General features: G+C 32.9%; 1 protein-coding gene across 10 annotated transcripts in view; it reads left to right on the top strand.

The window, feature by feature from the left end:
• The window catches only part of Mmd (mind-meld), a 497,564-nt gene that overhangs the window by 390,709 nt on the left and 82,947 nt on the right, over nucleotides 1–23,908 (top strand). For all 10 annotated transcript variants that reach the window (XM_064215710.1, XM_026645750.2, XM_026645749.2 and 7 more), the window contains one exon: nucleotides 12,602–12,748. In XM_064215710.1, coding sequence (XP_064071780.1) covers nucleotides 12,602–12,748 — 147 coding nt within the window. The remainder of the gene's footprint in view (nucleotides 1–12,601; nucleotides 12,749–23,908) is intronic.

Below are 23,908 nucleotides of genomic sequence, written 5' to 3'. Positions count from 1 at the left end.
CTTTTGCATTTAATGGTAATTCGAATAACAATCAAATAAATGTTTTAAAAGCGATTTTATAGACCATATACGATCCAATATATAAGGAATTGTCTTTATTAAATCACTTTTTAGTCGAGATTCTAGTTCAGATAAAATACGATCTTGGATGCATATATTACTTATCGGAGGATTTTTTAAAGATAGAGATCCAGTGCAAAAGCGAATGCTAGCTGATTGCTATGATATAGAAAGCAAATGATTTAAAAATCGATTATGTACATTGCGATGAAATACTTTCTACCTTTATTTTTTTCCAGTGCTTTTGATGATGTCAATTAAAAACGTAGCATTTTACTTTGTTTTGGTAAACATCGTGCTTTGTTGATACAAAGCGAAATTTTGGATTTCTCATTAGCGTTTGACTTCTACCATCAAGTCCACTAGTAAAAATTGCACAGACATCAGATTTATTTTCATAATCTCGGCCGTTTCGTTCTACGCTACTTAATCCGCAAATACGTTCTAATTATACCCTTTCACAAACAAGTCAAACAAGTTAAAGCGAATGCAGGAAATATGACATCGCTCAATTTTATTTAAATCATGTTCTTAAGTACACTAGAGAATCATTTTGAAACTTTTAATCGTTGGCAGAAAGCGGGAGAGAAGATTAAGTGGTACGAAACGGTTCTCGTAAACTGCAGAGATACGAGAAAACGTCACTACTAAAATGAAACCGGTTCGCAGTTTGTTTTGCTTCATACGGGAAGTTTGGATTCTGTAGCAATTTAGACAAATTGAGCTTCAATTTGGTTAAGTGATTTCTGAAACTACGTACGTTTTATTGTATTGAAAATTTCAACATTCACATGTATTCTGTTGGAGTTTAAATTTCATGTGTGTGGCCACAGTTTCTTGTTTCTGCGATGCTTTATGCTTTATTAGTTGAACTCTTTTCGATTTGGACTTCAAAATTGGGAACACAAGAATTATTGCAAAACATATTTTTATCTATAGTCTTTTGACAGTCAATAAATAACAAATTAACTGTAAGAATATATTAAATTATTGCTATACTGAAAATCTGAGATATTTAGTAGAATAAGCAATCAATAAATTTCTTCTTCTTGTAGAAAATCTTAATTGAACTTTGCATATTCGAGCCCAAGCAAACGCCATTTGTGTTTATAATTGCAAACCAAAATAATCTATGAACTGACATCAGTATAATTATAGCGTTGATGACGTAATTCTCGTAAATAATTTAAAAACAAAAACGTATGATATCAATAAATTAAACGCAAATTGCCTTAAGACTTTCAGTAGTTTCAAAGAAATTAAAACTTGTCTGGTATTACGCATAAGAAATACGAGTATAAGCATGGGGCGAAAGGGGGCGAGGGAGCGCTTTGATCAACAGTTATATGATCGTAAAAGTATATTACTCTTTTTCTTTCTGCATCCAGTTACTGAATTAATCTTTCGATCTACATATGTTTATTATAAACAATTATTTATGCCATACGTGTGTTTCCGCTTGTGTTTATTTAGTCAGGATTATTTATTATTTCTTGGTGGTAGGGCTTAGTGCAAACTTGCCTAGTTAGGTACAACCCACTCATCAGGTATACTTAGTGTTTTGGTGTTCCGGCTTAAAGATCGAATAAGCCAGTGTAACTTAAGACACGAGGCATATTATATCTTGGTTCCCAAGGTTGGTAACAATAGATATTTTTTCTTATAGTGCCAATGTGTTTGGGAGGTGGTGATTATTTATCATCAGGTGGCCCATTTTCCCGTCCGCCTAACAAATCACTTTTCAAGTCAAGAGTTTTAAAGAACTGTATTATTATCGAGCCAGTGTAATTATAGGCACATGATGCCAAATTACTTGATACCCTGGGTATGTTGCTGGCTATATATATTTATGGTGTTAGAAATGGTGAATGTTTCTTAGAACGATAGGGACTACTTACCATCAGATGGTTCATTTGCCAATCCTAACCATGTAACATAAGCATGTGAAAATAAGTTTTGACATATTTCTTCAATTGATTAAAGTACCGACTACTTTAATCCTGAGTAGAATTCTGACGGTAACATAAATATCTCTGAACCCCTGAGACAGCTTCCTAATGGGGTTGTTGAATGTGGCGCTATTATTTATTTTATTTGTAAAGATATATCCTAACATATATTAGAAATACTACACTTGTCTGATGACAACGAATATTCAACAAAACAAGATTTTTATCTTCAAAGGAAAAGCATAAATATGTAGGCCCTTTTTAATGTTTCAAAGCAATATGGATATCCTTACTTGCGTACCTAGAAATATATTTTAAAATACCAGCGTATCGCAAGAATCTTTCACTTCAACAATTCACGTACATACGTAACTAAATAAAACTTTGTACGGCGAAAGGTTGGCGTTCTTGGATTGCTTCAATATTGGAGATTTGACAAATGAAACCATCTTTACGTCAAAACTCTTGTAATGCGGAAAGGATCGCTTGAAACGCGTTGATGATATCTTCTTTCGTGAAAGATATGAATCAATCGTTCTTTGTATTGATTTTATCATGAAATTGTCTTTATAATAAAAATGCAGGTGCATTTTTAAAATAAATTCGACTTTTTTTGGCATTTTTTTTTAACCGATGCACTACAGCCTTGGGAACTGAAATGCTACATCCATTGTGCTTGTAGTTACACTGGCTCACTCACCCATCAAACCGGAACACAACAATACTAAGTATTGCTGTTTGGTGGTAAAATATATATTATATTTAGGAGGTACCAACCCAGACGGACTTACACAAAGCGCTACCGCCGAGTAAATCTATCTACATTACTTTTTTATTTATTTATAAATAAAATGAATAAAAAATCTATATTACTATATCATAAATTTTAAACCTCGTATTAAATGTAAAAGTACATAACTTTTAAAAGACCCACTGCAAGGCGTCACCATTCTTAAGGGGGGGGGGGGGGTTATTCCACCGAGCTGATCCAATTCACTTATAGCAGATTTTTAACCAAAACATAGTTACTTCACAATGTTTTCCATCAACGCTGAGTACTAAATGAATTAAACAATTTTCAGTTTTCAACTTCTGTATGATCGCTTTAAAATATTTTCGAAAATTCGAAACCAAAGGTCATGACATTGTCATTGATTTGTCTATACAACACTGCCTTATGACCAACCTAATCTAAACCTAATTAATCACTACATGATATAAAATAAAGTCTCTTGCGAAAACTACCGACCTAATTTTCATATGGTTTTCACCAATGGATGAAATGATTCATGAGGATTTTTAGTTGTAAGTAAGGTTTTGGGTGAATTTGCCTGAAATATGACGACAATTGTTAAAAAGTTGGTACAAATAATTCCGGCTTAATTCGTGTAGCGTAACCAACCAATATGTATTACGATAAAGTGAGACCCAGTACGATAAGCTAGTATTGCTCACAGTAAAAAGAACTCCATATTTAACGAGATGCTGTCACCAATCACTAATCATCGTTGACTATGTCATATGTAGAAAAGATAATATTCAAATTTATTAACTACAAACGCACATCGATAACATAAATTGTGTTTCATGTAAAATAACGTTCATCAGTTGACTTTAGAACAATTTGTCGATAAGTTTAAAATATCGAATGGAAACTCTTTAAAATAAACTTAGCTATTTTCAAGTTTGAAACGACTTTGAGATATCTATCCAATGTTACTAAAGCAAATTTAATTATCTTTACGTCTTAAAAGTTATATATTTGATAAAACCTGTCTGATCGAATTATTTTCATTTTTGGTAAGTTATCGGAAAACAATTAAGTTTACTCCATCGCTTAATCTTGGTTGCCGAGGTTCGGGAAATTCTTAAAACTCAATCAAAATACGTCTCAGTTACTGACAGTTCGAAAGATTGATAAGTTTGGCGACATATTCCAATCTTTACTTCAAATTGGTTAACTATGTAAGAACAATTGATCTATTACAAATAACATTTCTCTTTCAATATTAGACTTTTCTGTAACTGGGAGTTAGACGACCATCGGATGGTAAATGGTCACCTTCACTAGTGACACTAATAAAATAAAAAAATTAAATATCCACTTTCATATAATATGGTAATTCAAAGGGGAAAGCTGATGGTATGTGGTCGTCTTACTACTGGTAGATATTGTAAGAAATAAAAATAATTTCTTAATCTGTACACCATTCTACGCGGAACCTATGAAACCTACGTCTTGTCTTGGATGGCAAGTTATTCACCTGATGGTAAGTGGTCACCACCGCCGCAAGACACTGGACGCTGAGAGACGCTGTAATTACACGGGCACTCAACAGTACTATGTATTGATTTTTGTATATTGGCCTTCGTCCTTTCTTGGGGTTCAAGCTTGCTTCGTAGTAAATCACATCAAATTCGGTTCAGTTTGACCATAAAAGCGTAACAAACAGATAGACAGAGTTACTTTCGCATTAATAATAATAGTTTAGATTACATTGATAAAGGAACACTTCTCGTGTTTACTTCTCGTGTATCCTCCTCTTCTATCGTCGTAAAGATATGAAGTACTTGAAACATCAATAAAATTCAAAATATTTAAAAAAAAGTATTCAAGGAACCTCTTGTCTTACAAAACAATACTGATGATCTTATTTCCATTTAACATATTATTGTATAATTAGTCTACTAGCCCATGTAAACACAATCAACCATGCAACAGCAATTTATGAATTAAAAAAAAATAAATCACTTTTACAAATAAGATTTTTAAATAAAACCACAGATCATACTCAACTAGATAAATTTAAATTAAAACAATATGCGCCGCTGTTACAACACGCACCTAACTCCCACTTGACATAAAACAATCTCTAGTAACAATTCGTCCGTCCATGAGTGGTCCTCGACTATGAAAAACAGTCACTGTTTGCCACTTGGTGCGAAAAATATAATTATTACCCACTCCGAGGGTAGTTTGTTAGATTTTGAGTAGGAAAATGTATTTTTTTGCAACGACTCGTACTGAAATTAAAGGATTATTATTCGTATTAGAAAAAGCGAATTTCGTGAGTTATGTATACGTTTTATAAATTCTTTATTTATAAACGTTTTAACGTCTGTCATATTTGTTATTCTCTCATCTATAATATTTATTTAATATTTAAATTAAAAAAATAGTTTTGATAAAGAACCTCTCAAAAAAAATCAAAGTATTTACCACTGCCCCGTTCAAAGCCGACTTCGCACGAGTAGAACAAGAGTATAAATTAAACTTTTATATCAAAGGTCAAACATAGAAAAAACAATTATTGTTATTTTTAGGACCAGGCATTTTGATGACCAAAATCTCGGCAAAGTTGAATCACAATTGGACGTATAGTTTCGAAACGCAGAACAAACATCCACTATATTTTATTTACTAAAATTTAAATTAATAGTATTTTAAAATATGCAGCGGTCATGACAAAGCCTACGCATGATGTGAGTCGGTGAGATCTGTTCTACATCATAAATTCGATAAATATCTCGGCTCCGATACGCAATCGACACAGGCATGAAGCCTGGGGAAAGTTTAATTAAACCCAACCAGCCCAGCATAAAGTCGATGCGATCGTAATTATATATATTTCGTTTTAACCACGGTTCGTTTGTTAAAAATAAAAAGCCCTCAAGTTCATCGAACCGTCGATCGTCTGTTATGTTTACACAAATATTTAATTAATTACAGTACTAGGGTCATTTAATGATATTTTATTACAGATTTTATTCTTATACAGTATTTATTTGGTCGTTTCGTACAACTCTGTGTACCGATATTTTATGAAATCATTTTTAACAATGCCTATTATTACAACGTGTACATCAAAAACTACGATTTCCACATCGACATTTCATACTGCTCTTATAACGCAGAACCATTGTGCTTTCAATTCATAAAGATTCAAAGGGAATTATAGAATGAAAATGTATTTAAAAAGTCTATAATTTCGCAAGAATCAGCCGTTACGGTTATTCAGTGACATAGATCAAATAATTCAATTTTTATAAACATGTACATTTTCAAATACGATGAAATTAGGTCTACAGTTTGTATGATAGATGATTAGATTTAATTTTAGGAAAATTAAAGCTAAACTCAGTATGAGCCCGATAGCCTTATATTATAACTGATTTGACATACGAAGAAAAAAGACAATGTTATTTATTTGATCGATGTTTCATAAAGATTTTATTTTTATCATCGATAATTTCAAGATAAAATTAATTTCAATTAATTAATTTATCTGATAATCAATAGTAAATTTCGCATTTCAAATATTAATATGGAATAGTCAGTTTTGTTTTAGACAAAAGCAAATCGGAGCTTTGATGGAAGAACGCAAGTCCATTGAGCAGTATCCTTCAATGAAACTTGGGAATTTGATCGGTTACTCTCCGGTAACGCTTTAGGATTTCACTGAATCAAATACTGAATTGCACATGGAGAGAAATTCTGAACTTAAATTTATTTTATTTTGCTATTTTATTATTTATATTGTCGTTATTATAATAGAATAAATCGGTAAATATTAGTAGAATTGTACAAAGAACTCGTGAATTATTCATCCGATTCAAAAATATTTCCAACAAAAATTCATTTTCAACAGAGGTGGCGAGATTATATTCTCGAAATTCTGGTTTGATATTATTATTCTGTGAGGTGACCATTTATTTGATGATACATTTCTTGACGTTAAGATAATAAGATTTGATACTTCTTTCAAAATTAGTACTATCGTGATAGTATTTTAGGAATCATTATATCGTCGTAGTCGTATAGTCATCGTAGTTTTAATTGGATATTTCCAATTTATCTAAATATCATTATACAATTTGTTTAATTTATGATACAACGGAATTAATCACATAAAATGATGATTTTGATAAAAAAAGTAAAGGTTTTTATTAAATTGTATCAAGTTACAAAAGGAAACAAAAACCATCAGTTGGTGATTAAAAGCAGTACCAGTTCCGATAAATTTTGCAGAATAAAAAATTAATGATTTTAATGATATTCCTTTTTTTTTAATTTAATAATTAGATTTGTACACAAATATTCTACGTCATATAATAGTAGCAAATCATTCGATTACAGTAGATCACAAAAGTACTGAAACAGCACAGAATTCCGTGAACAACATCGGAAAAAACAAGCACTAGACGTACAGTGAACTATCGTCAATTTCCGTATGAATTTCCCGACAAGGGATTAACAGCAGGCGGGGCGTGAGGAATGGACGAATTCTGTAGCTATGCAAACACTGTGATAAGTTTGGCCCTCGTCGTAAAGATACCCAGAGCGTCTGCCGCTTAGCGAGGTCTTTCGCTTGGAATTTATGGGGGTATAAAAATTTTGGTTTCTGGGCTTTTAGACGTATCTAAAAATATATTCTTGTTTATTTACTTTTATAAAATGAAACAAACATTGTTTTGTAGTTGAAATTTGATGTTTACATTGGGAACCGAGATATTATTAATTGCCTAGTGGATGAAATTACACTAACTCACTCAGCCTTCAAATCGAAACACAACATACTAAATGTTTCTATTTGATAGAATACGTATTAAACAGGTGGATCCTACTCAAACTGGCTGGCACACCTTCCTTCTATCTACTACCAATTAATAGTACACACAAAGCAAAAATTTAAAAATTTTCAAAAACTCTATCGGTATCATAATGGTAGTAAACGCAACGCGAGACATATCGTAAACTTGGCAGCAACAAAAATAACTATGTTCCTCTAGCTCATCATTTTCTTTTTATATTCGATATAGAATATAAAGAAAAATATTTTTTACAATAATAATTTTAGCCCTGAGCTAGCAAAAGAACATATTTTTCTCTTTATTACAAGAAAGCAATTTTTTTATTTTTGTTTAGTTACAAAATGTCTTTAAAAATATTAAGTTTGAATCCACTGTTCAATTTGATTACTTCATAAATAGCGTTCTTTTAAATCTAAGAGGGAAATTCTCTAAATAAAATGTACTAAAAGAAAACTTAAAACTATTCAAAAGGTCATAACAGACTTAGCGTAGAACTTTAAAATTCTAAATTCTTAAGAATAGAAAATCCATAGAAGACGTTTACGTTGAAAAGAGTTAGTTGTCGAAACGCTAAACATCTTTTCATTGACGTACAGAAGACGAGATCGAAATAAATTGCTTCGAATCTCCTCCCAGGGCCGAAGGGGGATTTGGGGAGGGGGATTCAAATTGGATTGAAGGAAATTTAGATTAGATTGAATTTTCTTGCCACCTTGTTTAATTTAGTAAGGGTGGCGCACGATCGTGTATGGGCGAAACATCCGATGCGAAGATTTTCCTTTTTTTTTCCAAAAAGTAATAGTTCGCTTCGTTTGGAAATAATTGAAAATTTTTTAGGTAAATATCCGCTAGATGTTAGCTCCGAGCGTGACTGTAATTAAATTTCGGTTTCCCGTCTTTTTTTATGAATTTTTCAGATATAATTTCGAAATATATTCCGAAATTTTCATTAGTATAATTTTGAGATTTGCAAAATGATATTACTGCTTGGTATCCATTTTAATATTATGTACATTATTTATAACTTCAAAACATATTCGTCATAGTTTGCTTTTTATCGCTAGCACGCGCTCGAAGCTGCAAGCGATTACTAGTGTTGTCCACAAACAAATGACTAGTTTCGAAATTGAAAATGGAAAAATAATTAAAAACAGATAAAGTAAAACAGCATTCACTCAAAACGAGAAAACAAAAGATTATTTTGACATTTTCTTTTTCATTCGTATTTCGCAATTACACTGGCCGCTGTCATCTGAAGCGAAGATGAATCAAGGGGTCATAGTCTCATTTTTCACGCTCAGAACGCTGCGCGATGTTGAAAAATTGTTGAAAATTGTGAAAAATGATATTTAATTGTTCAACGTTTTTCAACCGTCATTATAACACGATTTTAATGCATAAAACATTTGTTTGTGATCGTTGCGCGTTGTAGACTGTTGCGCCATTCTTGTGAACCGTAATGGAAAACATGTTCTAATAAACTGCGTATGTAATATTAATGGATATAAATTGTCGTGGACAGCTAATGCACCTTTTTGTTTTACGTTTGATAAACGCGTTACGCGCTTGCCCCGAGCGAAGTGGGGATGTATGTGGGACTCCCCGTTGCCCAGGTCGACTAGTACACCGGAATACCCACTAAAAAACCAGCGACACCCTCAACGTCCCTTCGGTAGGCGTCACGCTACCGTGATCAGCATATGCACTTGTGTTATTATTTCTTAAAATATCTAAATATGAAAGAAGAATTATCAAATTAATTAGAATATAGATATATTGATGAAATTTAGTGTAATTTCGTATGAAGTTAGCTCGAACTGCAAGAAAGGTCATAGGGTACTTTTAATGCCTAAAATCTAACGACCGACTCCTACGCGACGCAACGCGAGCGCTTCGCCCGCAGACGACAACTAATTATATATAAAACATATATATTCATATTGGTTAGTTTAGGATATTATAATATGACAACATATAACTTTATAAATTAATCTTACAGGATATTTTTAGTATATCTATATCTATTTTCGGGAATGCTTAAGGCATGTATATATTCTATTCTATTAATTCTATGTAGCCTTCAATGAACGGAAGATGTTGATGGTTGATTTAAATAAATTGAACGAAGCCGCTTAGAAAAAAGCCTAGGCTGTTCGTTGAATGGTTAAGGAACCTTTCCTGCGATATATATATTGTTTATGTATTGGACAGCTAGTCCGCTGGAATGCTTATTAGACTGCAGACCAGTGAGATCAAACACGACGACAAGCAAGTAAAACAATTTTTGAGCGCTTATTAACGCAAGATTTTCTAAACATTATTGAAACTCGTGCTAGGGGTACAGCTAGGTCCCACCGCACTCACGCACACACGCACACATCAACAACAACAAATCGTACGCTGAAGTCACCTGTCGCACGAAGTCTTACGTTTACTCCTTTGACACTCAAAGTCTCAGTTAACGGTTACCAGGCTCCGAGACGCAAGATGCTTACACATCAAAAAGTGTAAAAATTGAAATGCTGTAAGCAGAAATCACGTGAGACTAGTCCTGCATCTGAAGTATTTCCTGTATTAGATTTGCCCTCCATTGGGGTTACAGTGTGTGAATGATGACTGCACTTGAGGTTACGTGCTTTTGAAGTACAATCCTTTGAAATAAGATAGTTTTGGAGAAATCAGAATGTTATACTGTATAAAATAATTTTAATCTACATTTTATGCCCTATAACGAACATTTTTTATCTGAATAAGGAATTATCATTTAATTACTTCGCTAAAAAAAAAAAAAACATGTATACATATGCACTTTTGAATCGTAATTTTACAAGATGAATTTTAAATTTGGAATGTAGATTCTTCCAAGATCAACCGAAGAAGAAGAGAGAAGAGTAGTTACGCTTTAACGCCGTTTTAAGTATACATCTGTAGGTTAATTAAATACAATGGAATAATGTCTAGTATATTTCGATTTCAATACAACAATATAGTCGCTATTTTTGCGCTTATCAAACTAGCAGTGTTTACGATCCTCCAACCGTCTCCAAACATCGTTACAAAACAAACGGAACACGATTACTGTTCCGCTGTCACGTTTTTAATTATGACCTGTTTGTTTCCAATCAAGCGAATGCTCGAATTAAAGGCATTGCAAAGATCGCACCAATCGTGTACCTTGTTATTAATAGACATTTTTAATTAAGCCCTATTTACATAAGAATTATTAATATTAGCTATTTAAGAATAAAAATTTAAAAAATTAACTATACAAATTTTGACCCACCGACCGACATGACGCGTCATGTGGTGGCAAGAATACTAACAGCATTTCCCCGTTGAATCGCACATGTGATCCTCAGTGCAAAAAATGAACCAGCCCGCCTGTAACCAGTGCGGCAATGAGGCGAGGTTTTATACGTTTAATGAAAGTTTTTGCACTACCTCTCTAAGTATTTCAACTGCAAATGAAATAAAGACATAATTTATATATTATTAAATAAATAATAAATCATATTCGTACATTATTTTTCCGACGCTAATTTTCACTTCTTTCACAGAGGTGAATGTGCTGATTGGACGCGATCTTCTTTTATTTAATTTATAAACAGACAACGGAAATAATTTAATCAGCCGTCGTGATTTATTGTCTCATGGAGAGGAAGATTTTTTTAATGACAAGGAGATATTACAGGGCTATGGACTTCGTTGAAATTCTATTATAAGATTCATTAATTTCTCTGAAGACTTTTATTTGTGAATTTTCAAACGGTATTAACATTTTAACTTTAATAATTATTTGGTTTTATAATCTTTTCTATTACATAAAACACAATTACATAAAAATAGTTTTAAATGAAAAAAAAACACTTTGTTTATTTAAAAAAATACGTTATTTTGCGAATACAATAAAACGACCTTTAGTGGCTTAGTATTTATCACGACTAGAATATTTCGTTAAATAAATAATATTATTATTTTAAGTCGCGTTCAACTGTTTTCTATGTATATAACATAAGTAATAGTAACTGAACTTGATAAGAAATATCTCAATATTTAAATTCAAACGTGACTAGTAAATTAATTTCTAGTTTAAATGCAACGGCAACGCAATGAAAAAATAACAATTAAACACTTTAATATTAACAATGAAATATACAAATTTAAATGTAAAAAAAATAGTCATTGGAATATTTGTTGATTAATGTTACAAAGGCAAATAATTGTAAACTTTTTACATTACGAAATCAAATTGAATATCAAAGCATTTGATCTACAAAAATAATTTTACTTGATTATTGATTTTTAATAATGTACTACCAATTCTAAAATGAATGATCCCAAACCTTAGAATAAACGACGACGTAGGGAAGCCCTACATTTTTGTATCAACCATGGTATATAAGATGTATTTGCGCCGTACATGTTCGCTTGTGCACTATAGTGAACCCTTCGCAGTTAGCTATTAAATTAGTCTCTAAAATAGTATATGGCTAAATTCGTTTAGTAAGACATAAATCATAAAGTGTTAGGTTGGGGTTACCAACTAATTACACTGGTAATTCTACCTACTGCGCCGAGATGGCCCGGTTAAAACGCGTGCATCTTAACAGACAAGTACCTCAGAATTTTCATGTCCTTAATTTGTAATAAATCATTATTAATTTCGAACTCGGCGGTAAAGGAAAACATCGTGAGAAAACCTGCATGTATCCAATTGCAATGAAATTATGCCACATGTGTATCTACCAACGCGCATTGGATCAGAGTGGTGGAGTAGGCTCCCAACACTCTCCTCAAAAAGGAAAGCCTTCACAGGGTGCTACTTACTCTACCTCTTAACCGGAACACAAAGATACAGATAATTTCAATTTTGCTGTACGTATTATCACTAGAGCCCATTACATGAGCCGGCGCAAAGTTAATTTAAATCCAATAAAATTAACTCATCGAAAAAGATTTACAATTGAATAGTAATTATATAAATGCAATTTATTTTTCAGGAAATTGAGCACTGCTATTACCACGGCACCGTTAAGGATTACCCAGGCGCATCTGCGGCCTTTCATACCTGCAACGGCGTGTCCGGTGTCATTCACATCGGCAACGAAACTTTCGTCATTCACCCCTTCTACGGCGGCGATCTATCGGTCAGTTTGCATGCTTTTAATTAATATTTAAATAAATAGTACCTGAAAAAATTTAAATAGATCACGTTATATGGATATCTTTTTTTACAATTTCTTGTTAGAATAGCATGAGTTCAACTGAATTCGTCTTCCAAAACCCAACATTAATTTGAGTATAAAATTTTATATCACGTTCAAAGTCTACCAGAAATATAATCAATAAAACAGTCAGGCCTGTTGTTCTACAAAGCCATACAAACAGCGAAACATTTAAAACATTTGACACAACCATTCTGATTAAACAATTTAAATATAATTCAATTAATGAAACGCATATTGAAACATTGACAAATTATTTCAAAGCTAAAATGATATGTCTAAATTAATTTGCAGCAACGAACTCCGTCGTTCCACCCGTAATTAAACTATTCCTAATTAATTATTGTTTTCGGTAAAACGAATACGTATATCGAATGTTAATTATGATTAAAATTTGTTATACTTTTGTTCTGAATTCGACGTGAACGTGAATATATATTTTTTTATATTTAATAACGTCATTATTTATTTGGAGGTTAAAACCCATGGCATATCATTTACCGTAACGGCAAAGGCGGCTCGTCTGTCGCTCTCAACTAATTTGTGTGCGTGTGGCGCACAAGTTTACTATACTTTGCTGCTTATTGTAATAATCATAAGAATATATTTATTCAATTCATATAGTATTAAGCGGCAGTAATAGGTAGGCGGATGGCAATTGGGCCACCAGATGTTAAGTGGTCACCACCGCCCATAGACATTGTTAGAAATATTCGCCAATGCGCCGCCAACCTTGGGAACTAATATGTTATGTTCCTTGTGCCTGTAATTTACTAACTCACTCACTACTCACCTACTAACTCTTCAAACTGGAGCACAATACGAACTATTGCTGCTTGGCGGCAGAATATCTGATGAGTGGATGGTACCTACCCAGACGAGTTTGCACAAAGCCCTACTACCAAGTAATTTGTAATTTAGTTGATTAGTAATGTAGTTTTAAATAAATAATAATAGCAAAGACAAATACATAAACAGTTAAATATAAAATAAAAATAAACAATCAAACATTAAATTGAAAAATCAAATCAAATCAAATAAATTTTATTCAAGTAAACTTCACAACGAAGCGTTTTTGAATCGTCAATATTAAAATACTACCACCGTTTCGGAAAGCAGCCTCCAGCGAGAAGAAACGGCAAGAAACTCGCATAGTTGCTCTTTTCAAATAAACAGATTTACAATGCTGTTTTTTTTACAATAATTAGTGTCCTGTGATGGAAACCGAGCCTAAATCCAGGCGTTTTTTTCTAAAAAATTCTAAAAAGTACTCTTTTAATGAACAATAAGACTTATTTATTAATTTAGTCTTAATAAACGTTTTAAATTTCGTAAATGGTAAATTGGTTAATCTTGTTGTAAAGTAACGTAAAGTAAAGTATCTAGTTGTCGGCCGCGGCTTCGAGATTTAAGGGTTGGTCGTCATGTATTAGACAAAAACTAGCTTATTTCCTTCCTGGGTTTCAAGAGATTTATACCAAATTTTATCAAATTATACTCAGTGGTTTGGTCGTTAAAGAGCAACAAACAGACAGTTACTTTCGTGTCTTAATTTATAATATTAGTCTAGATTTTAATGAATCTAGTCCAGAAATGATTTACTCAACATCTTTTCAGAGGACCTCGTACGAAGAGTTGATCTCAAACCTACAAGACGACTATACGTTTCCTCGCGATGTTTTCCTTTCCTACCCAACGCAAAATTAAATATAAACACAAATTGAGCATATGAAAACTCCTTGGTACTTATACGGACTCAAACTCACGATACACGGTTAATAGCCATATTGATTTTTAACTAGACTACGACATTAGCATAATAAATATAAAGGTATTCTACCGCAAGTACGACTTAGTATTATTTTATTCCGGTTTGACGGTTGAGTAGGTGTAACTACAGGCACATAGGGACTTAATTTGACGTACGCAATGTATTGAAAATGAATATCTCTCATAGTGCTAATGTCTAAACATTGTGCTTACCTCACCAGTTACCATCGGGTAGCACCTTTGCCGGTCTGTCCACTTGTTAAAAAAAAATAATCATCGTCGTAAATATAATAATATGTTGCAAGAATAAGACTAAAATTGAAGATTGTGTTGTTGGAAATAGCCAACGCTGGCTCATTCAAAATGTAAACTAAAATAAAAGACAAGTTACATTATTTTATGTACAGATATTTTTAACTTTACCTTTTCATAAATTCAAATCGTTTGTAAAAAATACATTGGTAAAGAAGGCATGTTATTCGATACAAAATTATATAGATGATAAAAAAGCGTGGCGTTAATGTTTGTTGATTTCCAGGCAGGATATATAACATACATATATATTTGTATTTAACTAACATGACTGTATTTTTAGATGTTGAAAAAGGGTAACTACTGAGTTTCTTGCCGGTTCTTCTCGATACAATATACATTCCGAACCGTTGGTAGCTTTACATAATATAGTTTGTTAAATGACGATTCAAAAGTGCTCATAAAGGCCTGCTTGAATATAGTATATTTTGATTTAGATTTTTGATTTTTATCATAAGAACAGAAGACACGTCTGCGGAGATTTGTTTAGATTAATAAAATAGCACATGATATGTGTGCACATAACTTTTTTCCCTCACTAGCAGTACAAAACAACTTGAAGGGACCTAGTGAAGGACCAACAGTTACAATTTACATGATTTCCGAACGATAGCAGTGTGGCGCTAAAGATCTGCCGACTCCGAAAAACTAAAAGAAATATACAAATATCTTAACAGAAAAACGCAAAAATGTTTAGCCCGAACTTGTTTGAACTCCGTAAATTATTAAACAGCAGCCATACAAACTAACCATTAAACAAACGATGCAGTCTCATGGCAGGTATGGTATGTACTTAGTAGTATTAAACAAACAATCAAATTCAAGTATAATGCAACCGCGTACATTAAAATAGGTTTAACTTGCATACTAGAAACGAATACACAAGTATTTATACAACAAGAGATCTTCTATTTGTTTGTTCAGCTCTAAAGGATTTATAACTATTTCCATAAAGTATGTTCAATATATCGTAAGAATATTTAAATTTTACACCGTAGTTGTGGAACGAGCTTTAATAGATCTCGTTTCGGTGTTTCGGAATATTTTCAACACAATATTTGAATATATTTATTATAAACCTGCGCTGTTCTATCGGGTGGTTTATATGGTTACAAATTTAATCGTTCCAGATTCAAATCCTTAGTTGGACATTAAGTTGGATATTATAGGTCTCTCAGCGAATACGGAGTTTGAAACAGAAAGCGTCATCCTTCTAAAACAACAAAATTCTTTGGTTGGATTTGTAGACCTATCGGTTTTCATCACGTCATAATATAGTCTCTTGAGATTAGTTAGAAAGACACGATCATACATTTTTCCTAATCCATAAAACGTATTAATATTTACTGTATTTGTAAAAAGTCCTACCACAAACGGCAGGGCATGTGGCAACCACACATCATATATTTTACCGGCAAAGAGAAATACTGAATATTGTTGTCTTCCTTTTTGAAGGGTAACTGAGCCAGGGTAACCACAGACACAAGAGACATAACCTCTCGGTTCTTAAGGTTAATGGCGCATTGTTCTAAGGTATCATTAATATTTCTTACGGCACCAATGTGTACGGGCAGTGGCGACCATACATTAGCAGCCTGTAAATTTCCCACTGCTGGGCTATGGCCTCCTCTCCCTTTGAGGAGAAGGTTTGGAGCATATTCTAGCACGCTGCTCCAATGTGGGTTCCTGGAATGCACATGTGGCAGAATTTTGTTGAAATTAGACACATGCAGGTTTCCTCACGATGTTTTCCTTCACCGCCGAGCAGGAGATGAATTATAAACACGAATTAAGCACATGAAATTCAGTGGTGCTTGCCTGGGTTTGAACCCGAAATCGTCGGTTAAGATAGAACGCGTGCAGCGTTCTAACCACTGAGCCAAACAAATAAACATCAAATAGCCCTTTTGCAATTCAAGTTATATATACACAATTAACTATCTCAGTAAGGAAACTTAAAAGTAAATTTAACCTGTTGGTCTCAAACATTCTCTGTTCTTGGAAAAATGAGCATATTAAATTATGCATCTCCATCGCGGATTGGTGTGAAGTTTTCCTCGAAATTAAAATTCACTATTGCTGGGATTGAACTCACAATCATCAATTAAGATTCATGTTCTGATCGCCACCACCAATAGCCCTCCTCGGTTTTAACTCAATTAATAAAAATGATAAACGAGATAAAATATCTCATGCAAATACAAATTATTCCTGCATACGGACAACGGTATCTATTACAAAGGATACAGTTATAAACATACGTATACAAAGGCACCCAATTGTATCAGGCCAATTAGTTCCAATGAACAGTCCGACCGGCTGAAATTTAGCGCCAAATTGGCAACAAAAAGTACGGCTATTTCATTACAAAACATTTACATATATTTTGAACAAGGAAGTCATGAAATATAATTAAATTAACAAGACTTATACAAATTACAAAAACGTTTATTGTGATTTTCAACGGTAATCTTAAAAAATATATTTATTCATTAATAAGCACTCTAAAAGTTAATAATAAATAAACATGTTCAGTATAATTAATGTGAACCAAAAAAACCAGATAATATTACACAAATCAATTATTGTAGATGTTGATAAATTTACAAGATTTAATTTAATGACGTTAAATAAAATAAAATAAAAGTAATAATAATTCGATTTTAGTTAAGTAACAATCGTATAAAATGTTCTTTAAATACGATATTAAAATAAATTATTTTTTTTACAAAATGAAGTACTACTGTGTTTTGATTAATAAAAATTACCATTTACACTAGAGATACTACAAGATATTTGAACAAAAGTTTCGGAAAAACGCTACCTGATGATACGATATGAACTCGTAAAACGCACAGAATAGTGCTTGGATACCGATTGCATTGAAATATTTATTAACGTGTCATTATTTAAAAACAATACCGTTGTTTAAATCCTTAGCTAGCTAACATTATAACTGAGCAGCACCCCTACGTAGCACCACTTTGTTTTCACTCCTTTTAACGTTTAAATTTCCATTGGAAAACGCACTCCGCCGTACAAAAAAATGTAAATATTTTCTTTTATTACTTTCGACAGCAAGCAGAACGAAACAGCAATACTCCGTGTTATTGCTCACTCCCTCTTTTTCGAAGCTTAAAATTTTTACGAACAACGCACTCCGCTGGAATAATTATTCGTATGACTGTTTCGCTTTACCCCATAAGTACCGTAATTAACTCGGTCCTCGTAAATCATTTTTTTTTTTTCACGCGACCTCTTAAATTCTGTTTACTCGGATGACTTGCTAATTTTCGGGTCGTTTTTTTGCGGAGTTATTTCATAAATTACGCAATTAGGCTTAATAACTCGAAGATGTATAGTGACAAGGTATTATCTTTTATTGGTATAATTATAAACAAATAGCGCTGTAAATATATACAGTCGTGTCTAAATTATACAAATCACTATTGTGGTAATTTGTATTCTAACCACGACTGCTGTTCCAAGTTATATTTTGCGATCGATCTCTTCACAGTATAAAACAGAGTCTCTTCCGGCGTTGGTGGCGCATTGGTGATGTAAGGAATGTCTATGGGCGGTGGTGACCACTTACCATAAGCTCACCCGCCTACCGATATCATAAAAAAAAAGTCTGGAAGTTGGAGGTGCGTACACTCCCGTGCCTCGGAGAGCACGTTCAGCCACTGGTCCTGCGCCTGAACTCTTTCCCGTCGTATCGGATTTGCCGTCCCATCGGATTGTGAGAGTGAGGAAATAGAGAACCTGTGCATAAACATACCCGTGTTATATATAAACATGCGTATTGAAGTAGAGAAAAGCCGAGTTATTAAACAATCCTAGCAAGAAGAAAATAAGGATTTTTTTTTTTTTTATATTTGTTATTCAATCTAAAAGTTGCATACTATAGACTATATTCACGCGAGTGAAAAATGGACGAGTTTTATATATAAAATGGATGTAAGTGATGTATACCTGTTAGTAATTAATTGAGTTCGACACTGTTTGAACGATCACCATGGAAGCAGATAGATGTATTTTTTCCTGGAGAATATTCTAGTGTCCACTTTTTTAACTCGCCACTAGATGGCGCTGAAACATATTTATTTGTATATCATTCAACTGATCGGCCTGAATATCGGTATACATCAAATTTGGATCACGAAAAATGATTTAACGCGGATAACAATAAACAAACATAAAGGAAGCTTTGCAACGCACTTTAACGAACTTCTTTTGTTTCCTATATAAGTTCCTAAAAAATGATGCGATTGTGATAAACAAGAATAGATTATTATTTGTATGCTCATTAATATATATATATTAATTAGCATATATATATATATATATAAGTTCTATGTACATGTTTATTAAACCCGATGTAACTTTATAATACCTTGCAAAGCTGTCACGTGTAAAGGTCACCTGATGTCGAATATAAACATTATTAAATACAATCAGTAACAGATCGACAGAATAAAACCGCGGGCAAAACTAAACGAGATATCGAATAACGGCTATTAATTAAGCGAGTCATACTAGCGTTTCCGAAATATTCATGTTAATATAACGTTAATATAATTACAAACTATTGGATATTGGGAAATAATAACGCGTTCATTTGATGCGAGTATTCTGTAACAGTAATACGCGTTTTAATTTTACACACGGATAGCATTGAGCTGTTAAAACATGGGGAATTTACGTTGAAAGTGTATTCTGGGCTTTACAAAGTAATGAGATCAACGCATATCATTTTTATTTACGTATATGATTGTCTCTTTGGTCCATTGGCTGGATAATAGTCTCTTATCCTGAAGGCAATTCTAGTAAAAATTGACATTTTATCATTTTATTATTGATAAGCAGAATTACCTCAGATACTAGTCTACTGAGGTTTATTTTTTTAGCAATAGACGAAGTTGCTTGATAGAAGAGCTTTGCGCAAGCCCGTCTGGAAGTACCACCCAGTCATCGGATACCCTTCCGCCAAAAAGTAATACCGGTTTGAAGTTGAATGAACCAGTGTAACTACAGGCAAATTATTATCGTAGTTTTAATAAGCTCGTATTAATTACTGTGAATATTATTACTGAAATCTATATACTATACAATTGGAAACCCCTGTGACTGTTATCACGATCAGAAATGTAACAATATTATTGATTAACCTCAGTATATTTGATAACAAAAATGGCGCTTGTGAAATGCTACGACAGTTGTTAAATAATAATATATCATAAATAACAATATTAAATATCGCTGTTTGGAGGTAGGTTGTTGGTACCAACCACCGTGTAAAATTTACTAAACACAACTATTTATACTAAAATTATAATACTGACGAGTTTGTTTGTTTGAACGCGCTTATCTCAGGAACTACTGGTATGATTTTAAGAATTACTTCATTGTTAGATAGCCCATTCATTGTAGAAGACTATATGCTATATGCAATGCTATATTACAACTAAAAGGAGATATTGATACTCCGATCAAAGAAAAATAAGGGAAAAATGGAGAAAAAATAAACCTTTTGCGAGCCTTCCGATGGCTTAATGTTTCGCAATAATTTGGTAATAAGTTTTAATATAATTTGATTTTGTAGTACATTTAATACTAAATTATAGTTACCTAATAATATTATAAGACCCAGTACTTTTACCTAACGTACAAAAAGTTCCACTTTTACAATGACAATAGCGTATAACCAAAACAGCTCCTAATTACTTAGGCTTTACAAATATTTTCAACTGTGTTACACTAGCCTAACACCACGGGATAGGTTCCTCAAACTTTACTTTAAACGAAGATAAATAACTAAATTTATTTTAATATTTGAAACCCAAGTGTGCCCTGCCTTATTCCTCTGTACCGCACACGGTGCAAGACTTCAACATAATTTCGGTAATATTATTGGAGTCAACGAAATGCGACCACCACAGCGCAGGCCACGACCTTGGAAACCATTTTTTCACTTCACTCCAGTAAGGAATCATCCTTCTTTAGTTATGTAATATTAATTCATATTGTAATTTTAGTTAATAAAATATTATAAGTGAATTTCCTTTTTCGACATCTGCTGCTGCAACAATCGTAACTACTACGCAAACGAAGTCGCGAGCAAAAACTAGTATATATAACACACAGTATAAACTTAAACCAAATGAATACCTCTTTCTTTAGATTTATTTGTTATTTAAATTGCCAAATAAAATCTATTTCGAGTAAATTCAGAGAATTCTATTTACGTTAAGCTCTACGCCGCCGATGTTTTTCTTTCTAGACTAATGTGTTTAATTAAGGCTAAGTTTTACTTTGAATTTTAATTTTCTTTAATTTATTTTTCAACTTTATTTTAAAATGCACTTTTTCAATTTAAAATACCATTCATAGAACACTACAGACATTGCAGTCATAGCGTCTTTTGAATCGATATGACCTTGGTTTAACTTGATCTCTCTACTGTTTTAAACCGCAAATAGAGAGTACTTTTTCTCATTCTTGTGCGTTTCTATCTATATTTGAGTAAAAGGTAAGTTTACGTACTTCTATATTCATAGGCCAACTTAAACCAAACATATACTGAGGTATTATTTAATATGGGACGTGATTTATTCCATTTGAAAATAGGCAAATTTGTTAAGAAGAAATTCAAGCAACAAAATATATTCGCAGCTGTCACTGCGAACAGCGTCAATCCATCGACCAAACTCTAAAGAACAAGCGTAAACGATAAGACAATACTTGATAGTACATTAATTCAAGTTTCGTTGGTTTCAAATGTAGATATTACTGAATGGAACTTGCAAGTCACTGACGGACAAACATATTAGTTTTTAACAATAACAGTTTATATACTCTGTTATTATTATATTGTTCTTATTATAATTTTATAGTGAATACGCGTCCTTCTCTAACAATTTCTTATTAAATTGAAAATTTATATCTTCGACTATAACTATTAAATTGAATAAAAAAAACAAACGACGCATATAACTCTGGCGCTCCAAGGTCGTGTTTTGTGGTGTGGGTTCGAATCCATTCCAACAGAATAGCGTATACTGTTAATTGTATCGTCTTTCCAAAAAAATAAATTGAATGTTTGTTTTTATTTTTTCTTCTCATTCACAAAGATATCGGTCTTCTGGCTTCACTTCGAATGACTTAAGTGTGCGCACGCTTCAAGGGTGAAACTGTCATAGCAACCGACATTTGTCAGGGGCGAGATAATCCTCGACCCTTATCGTGGAGAGCCGCTGTATAAATTTACTGACACCAGATTTGTGACGAGAACGAGGTCGAAGGCTGTATTTTTAAGCCTTATTATTAAAGTTTTAATAAAATTGCTGATAGTTCGTTATGAAATTGCAGCTTTTGAACATTTTTACCCCATATAATGAAAGCTTCTGTTTCTTTGAATGTTACAAGGGAATTGAAAAGTTTTGGACGTTGTTTCTTAATCTTTCGAGTTGGTTATAGTTTAGATTTGTGTTATGACACTGAAATACTTGCCAATAGCATCTGAGACGACTTAATTATTTACATTTATTACGATTATATAATAATAAAATATACATAAGCGTTTCAAATTATACAGTCGAGGAAATGTCTACATTTGAATAGGATTATTTATTTATTTCTATAAAAAAATGCTATATATTTACGGGCGAAGTCGCCTAGTGAAAAAATACGTTGATCTTACAGAAATTCGACTCGCACCAAAGAGTTGTTCAGGTGCTTTATTTATATTTACAATTCATTTTTCGTTCGGCATTTAGTAAAACAGAACAGTGATTCAAGACCAGAGAGAACAAGCGCAAAGCTCAAGAACATGCGTTCCAGGGCACGGGGAACTAAAAATTATTACTTTTTATAGCACACAACTACAGTACTCACTAATATATTTTTTAATTTATTTTTAATTACCGCCTTCATGGTTTTACTGTTTGACCTAAAGGTTGACTGGCAGAGAATGCCTTCAGGCATTAAGTCCGCCTTTTGTCCCATTAACTTTATGGTGGTCAATAAAGCATTTAAATAAATAAATAATATATCACTTTTAAAGTCAAAAGGTTAATTAACGACTAAAACAGAGGAGAAATGACCCGAGAATTTACATGCATTCCGAGTTACAGATGGATAAAAATTCTAGCTTCTTTAAGCCGGGCTATTAGTGATTTTATTGGCAATGAAATGCAATAACTGTATCGACCGATCCCTCAGAGTACTTTATGGTCCGAAGCCAAACAAGCTAACCACTAAACCACATAGACAACCAATCGTGAGCTAATTGTTATATTCGCATAGCAACAGCATTGAAAAATATTTGCATAGAAATGTATAAAATATTTATTCATAATTTCTAAGCCACGTTTAAATTTTCAACAAGAAATGTTTGGACCATTTTGCACGAACAGCTTTTTAAAAGGCGAAAATTATCAAACGAGCGAGTCGAGTCAAAATTTATAGTAGTATTACAAGAAAAGCGTCAAATTATTTAGCGCTCAGGAACTCATTTGGCTCGCTCGATTACTACTGATTACGTGTAATTACGGAGCGAGGTGAATTGTAATTTCGTTTGCAGTCGCGCGGATGCGTTTATTGAATTACGGCGGGTTTATTACAACCCGAAATTGATTTTTGCCTCTTGTAATAATTCATATATCGTTCGGGCGATGTTAGGCCCGTTTCTGTGATTTATTACAGCTTTGAGTTGGTTCAGAATCTATCTTATGCATATTAAATAATTATTATATTTGTACACAGTTTTGAAAGTAAATAAAAAATCTAACCTGTAAATGTCCCACTGTTGGGCTAAGGCCTCCCCTCCCTTTGAAGAGAGGGTTTGGAGGTAATTCCGAAGCGCTGTTCCAATGCGGATACACATAGACCGATTCAGGTTTCCTCACGATGTTTTCCTGAGTTGAGATGGAATGTGTTTTTATTTTTTTTATGGTATAGGTTAACGGACGAACTGGGCCACCTGATCGTAAGTGGTCA

Source organism: Vanessa tameamea, chromosome 8, assembly GCF_037043105.1.
Source record: "Vanessa tameamea isolate UH-Manoa-2023 chromosome 8, ilVanTame1 primary haplotype, whole genome shotgun sequence".
Classification (NCBI taxonomy): Eukaryota; Metazoa; Arthropoda; class Insecta; order Lepidoptera; family Nymphalidae; genus Vanessa; species Vanessa tameamea.
Note: the sequence above shows the minus strand (reverse complement) of the source record. Positions and strands in the feature narration are given on the sequence as shown.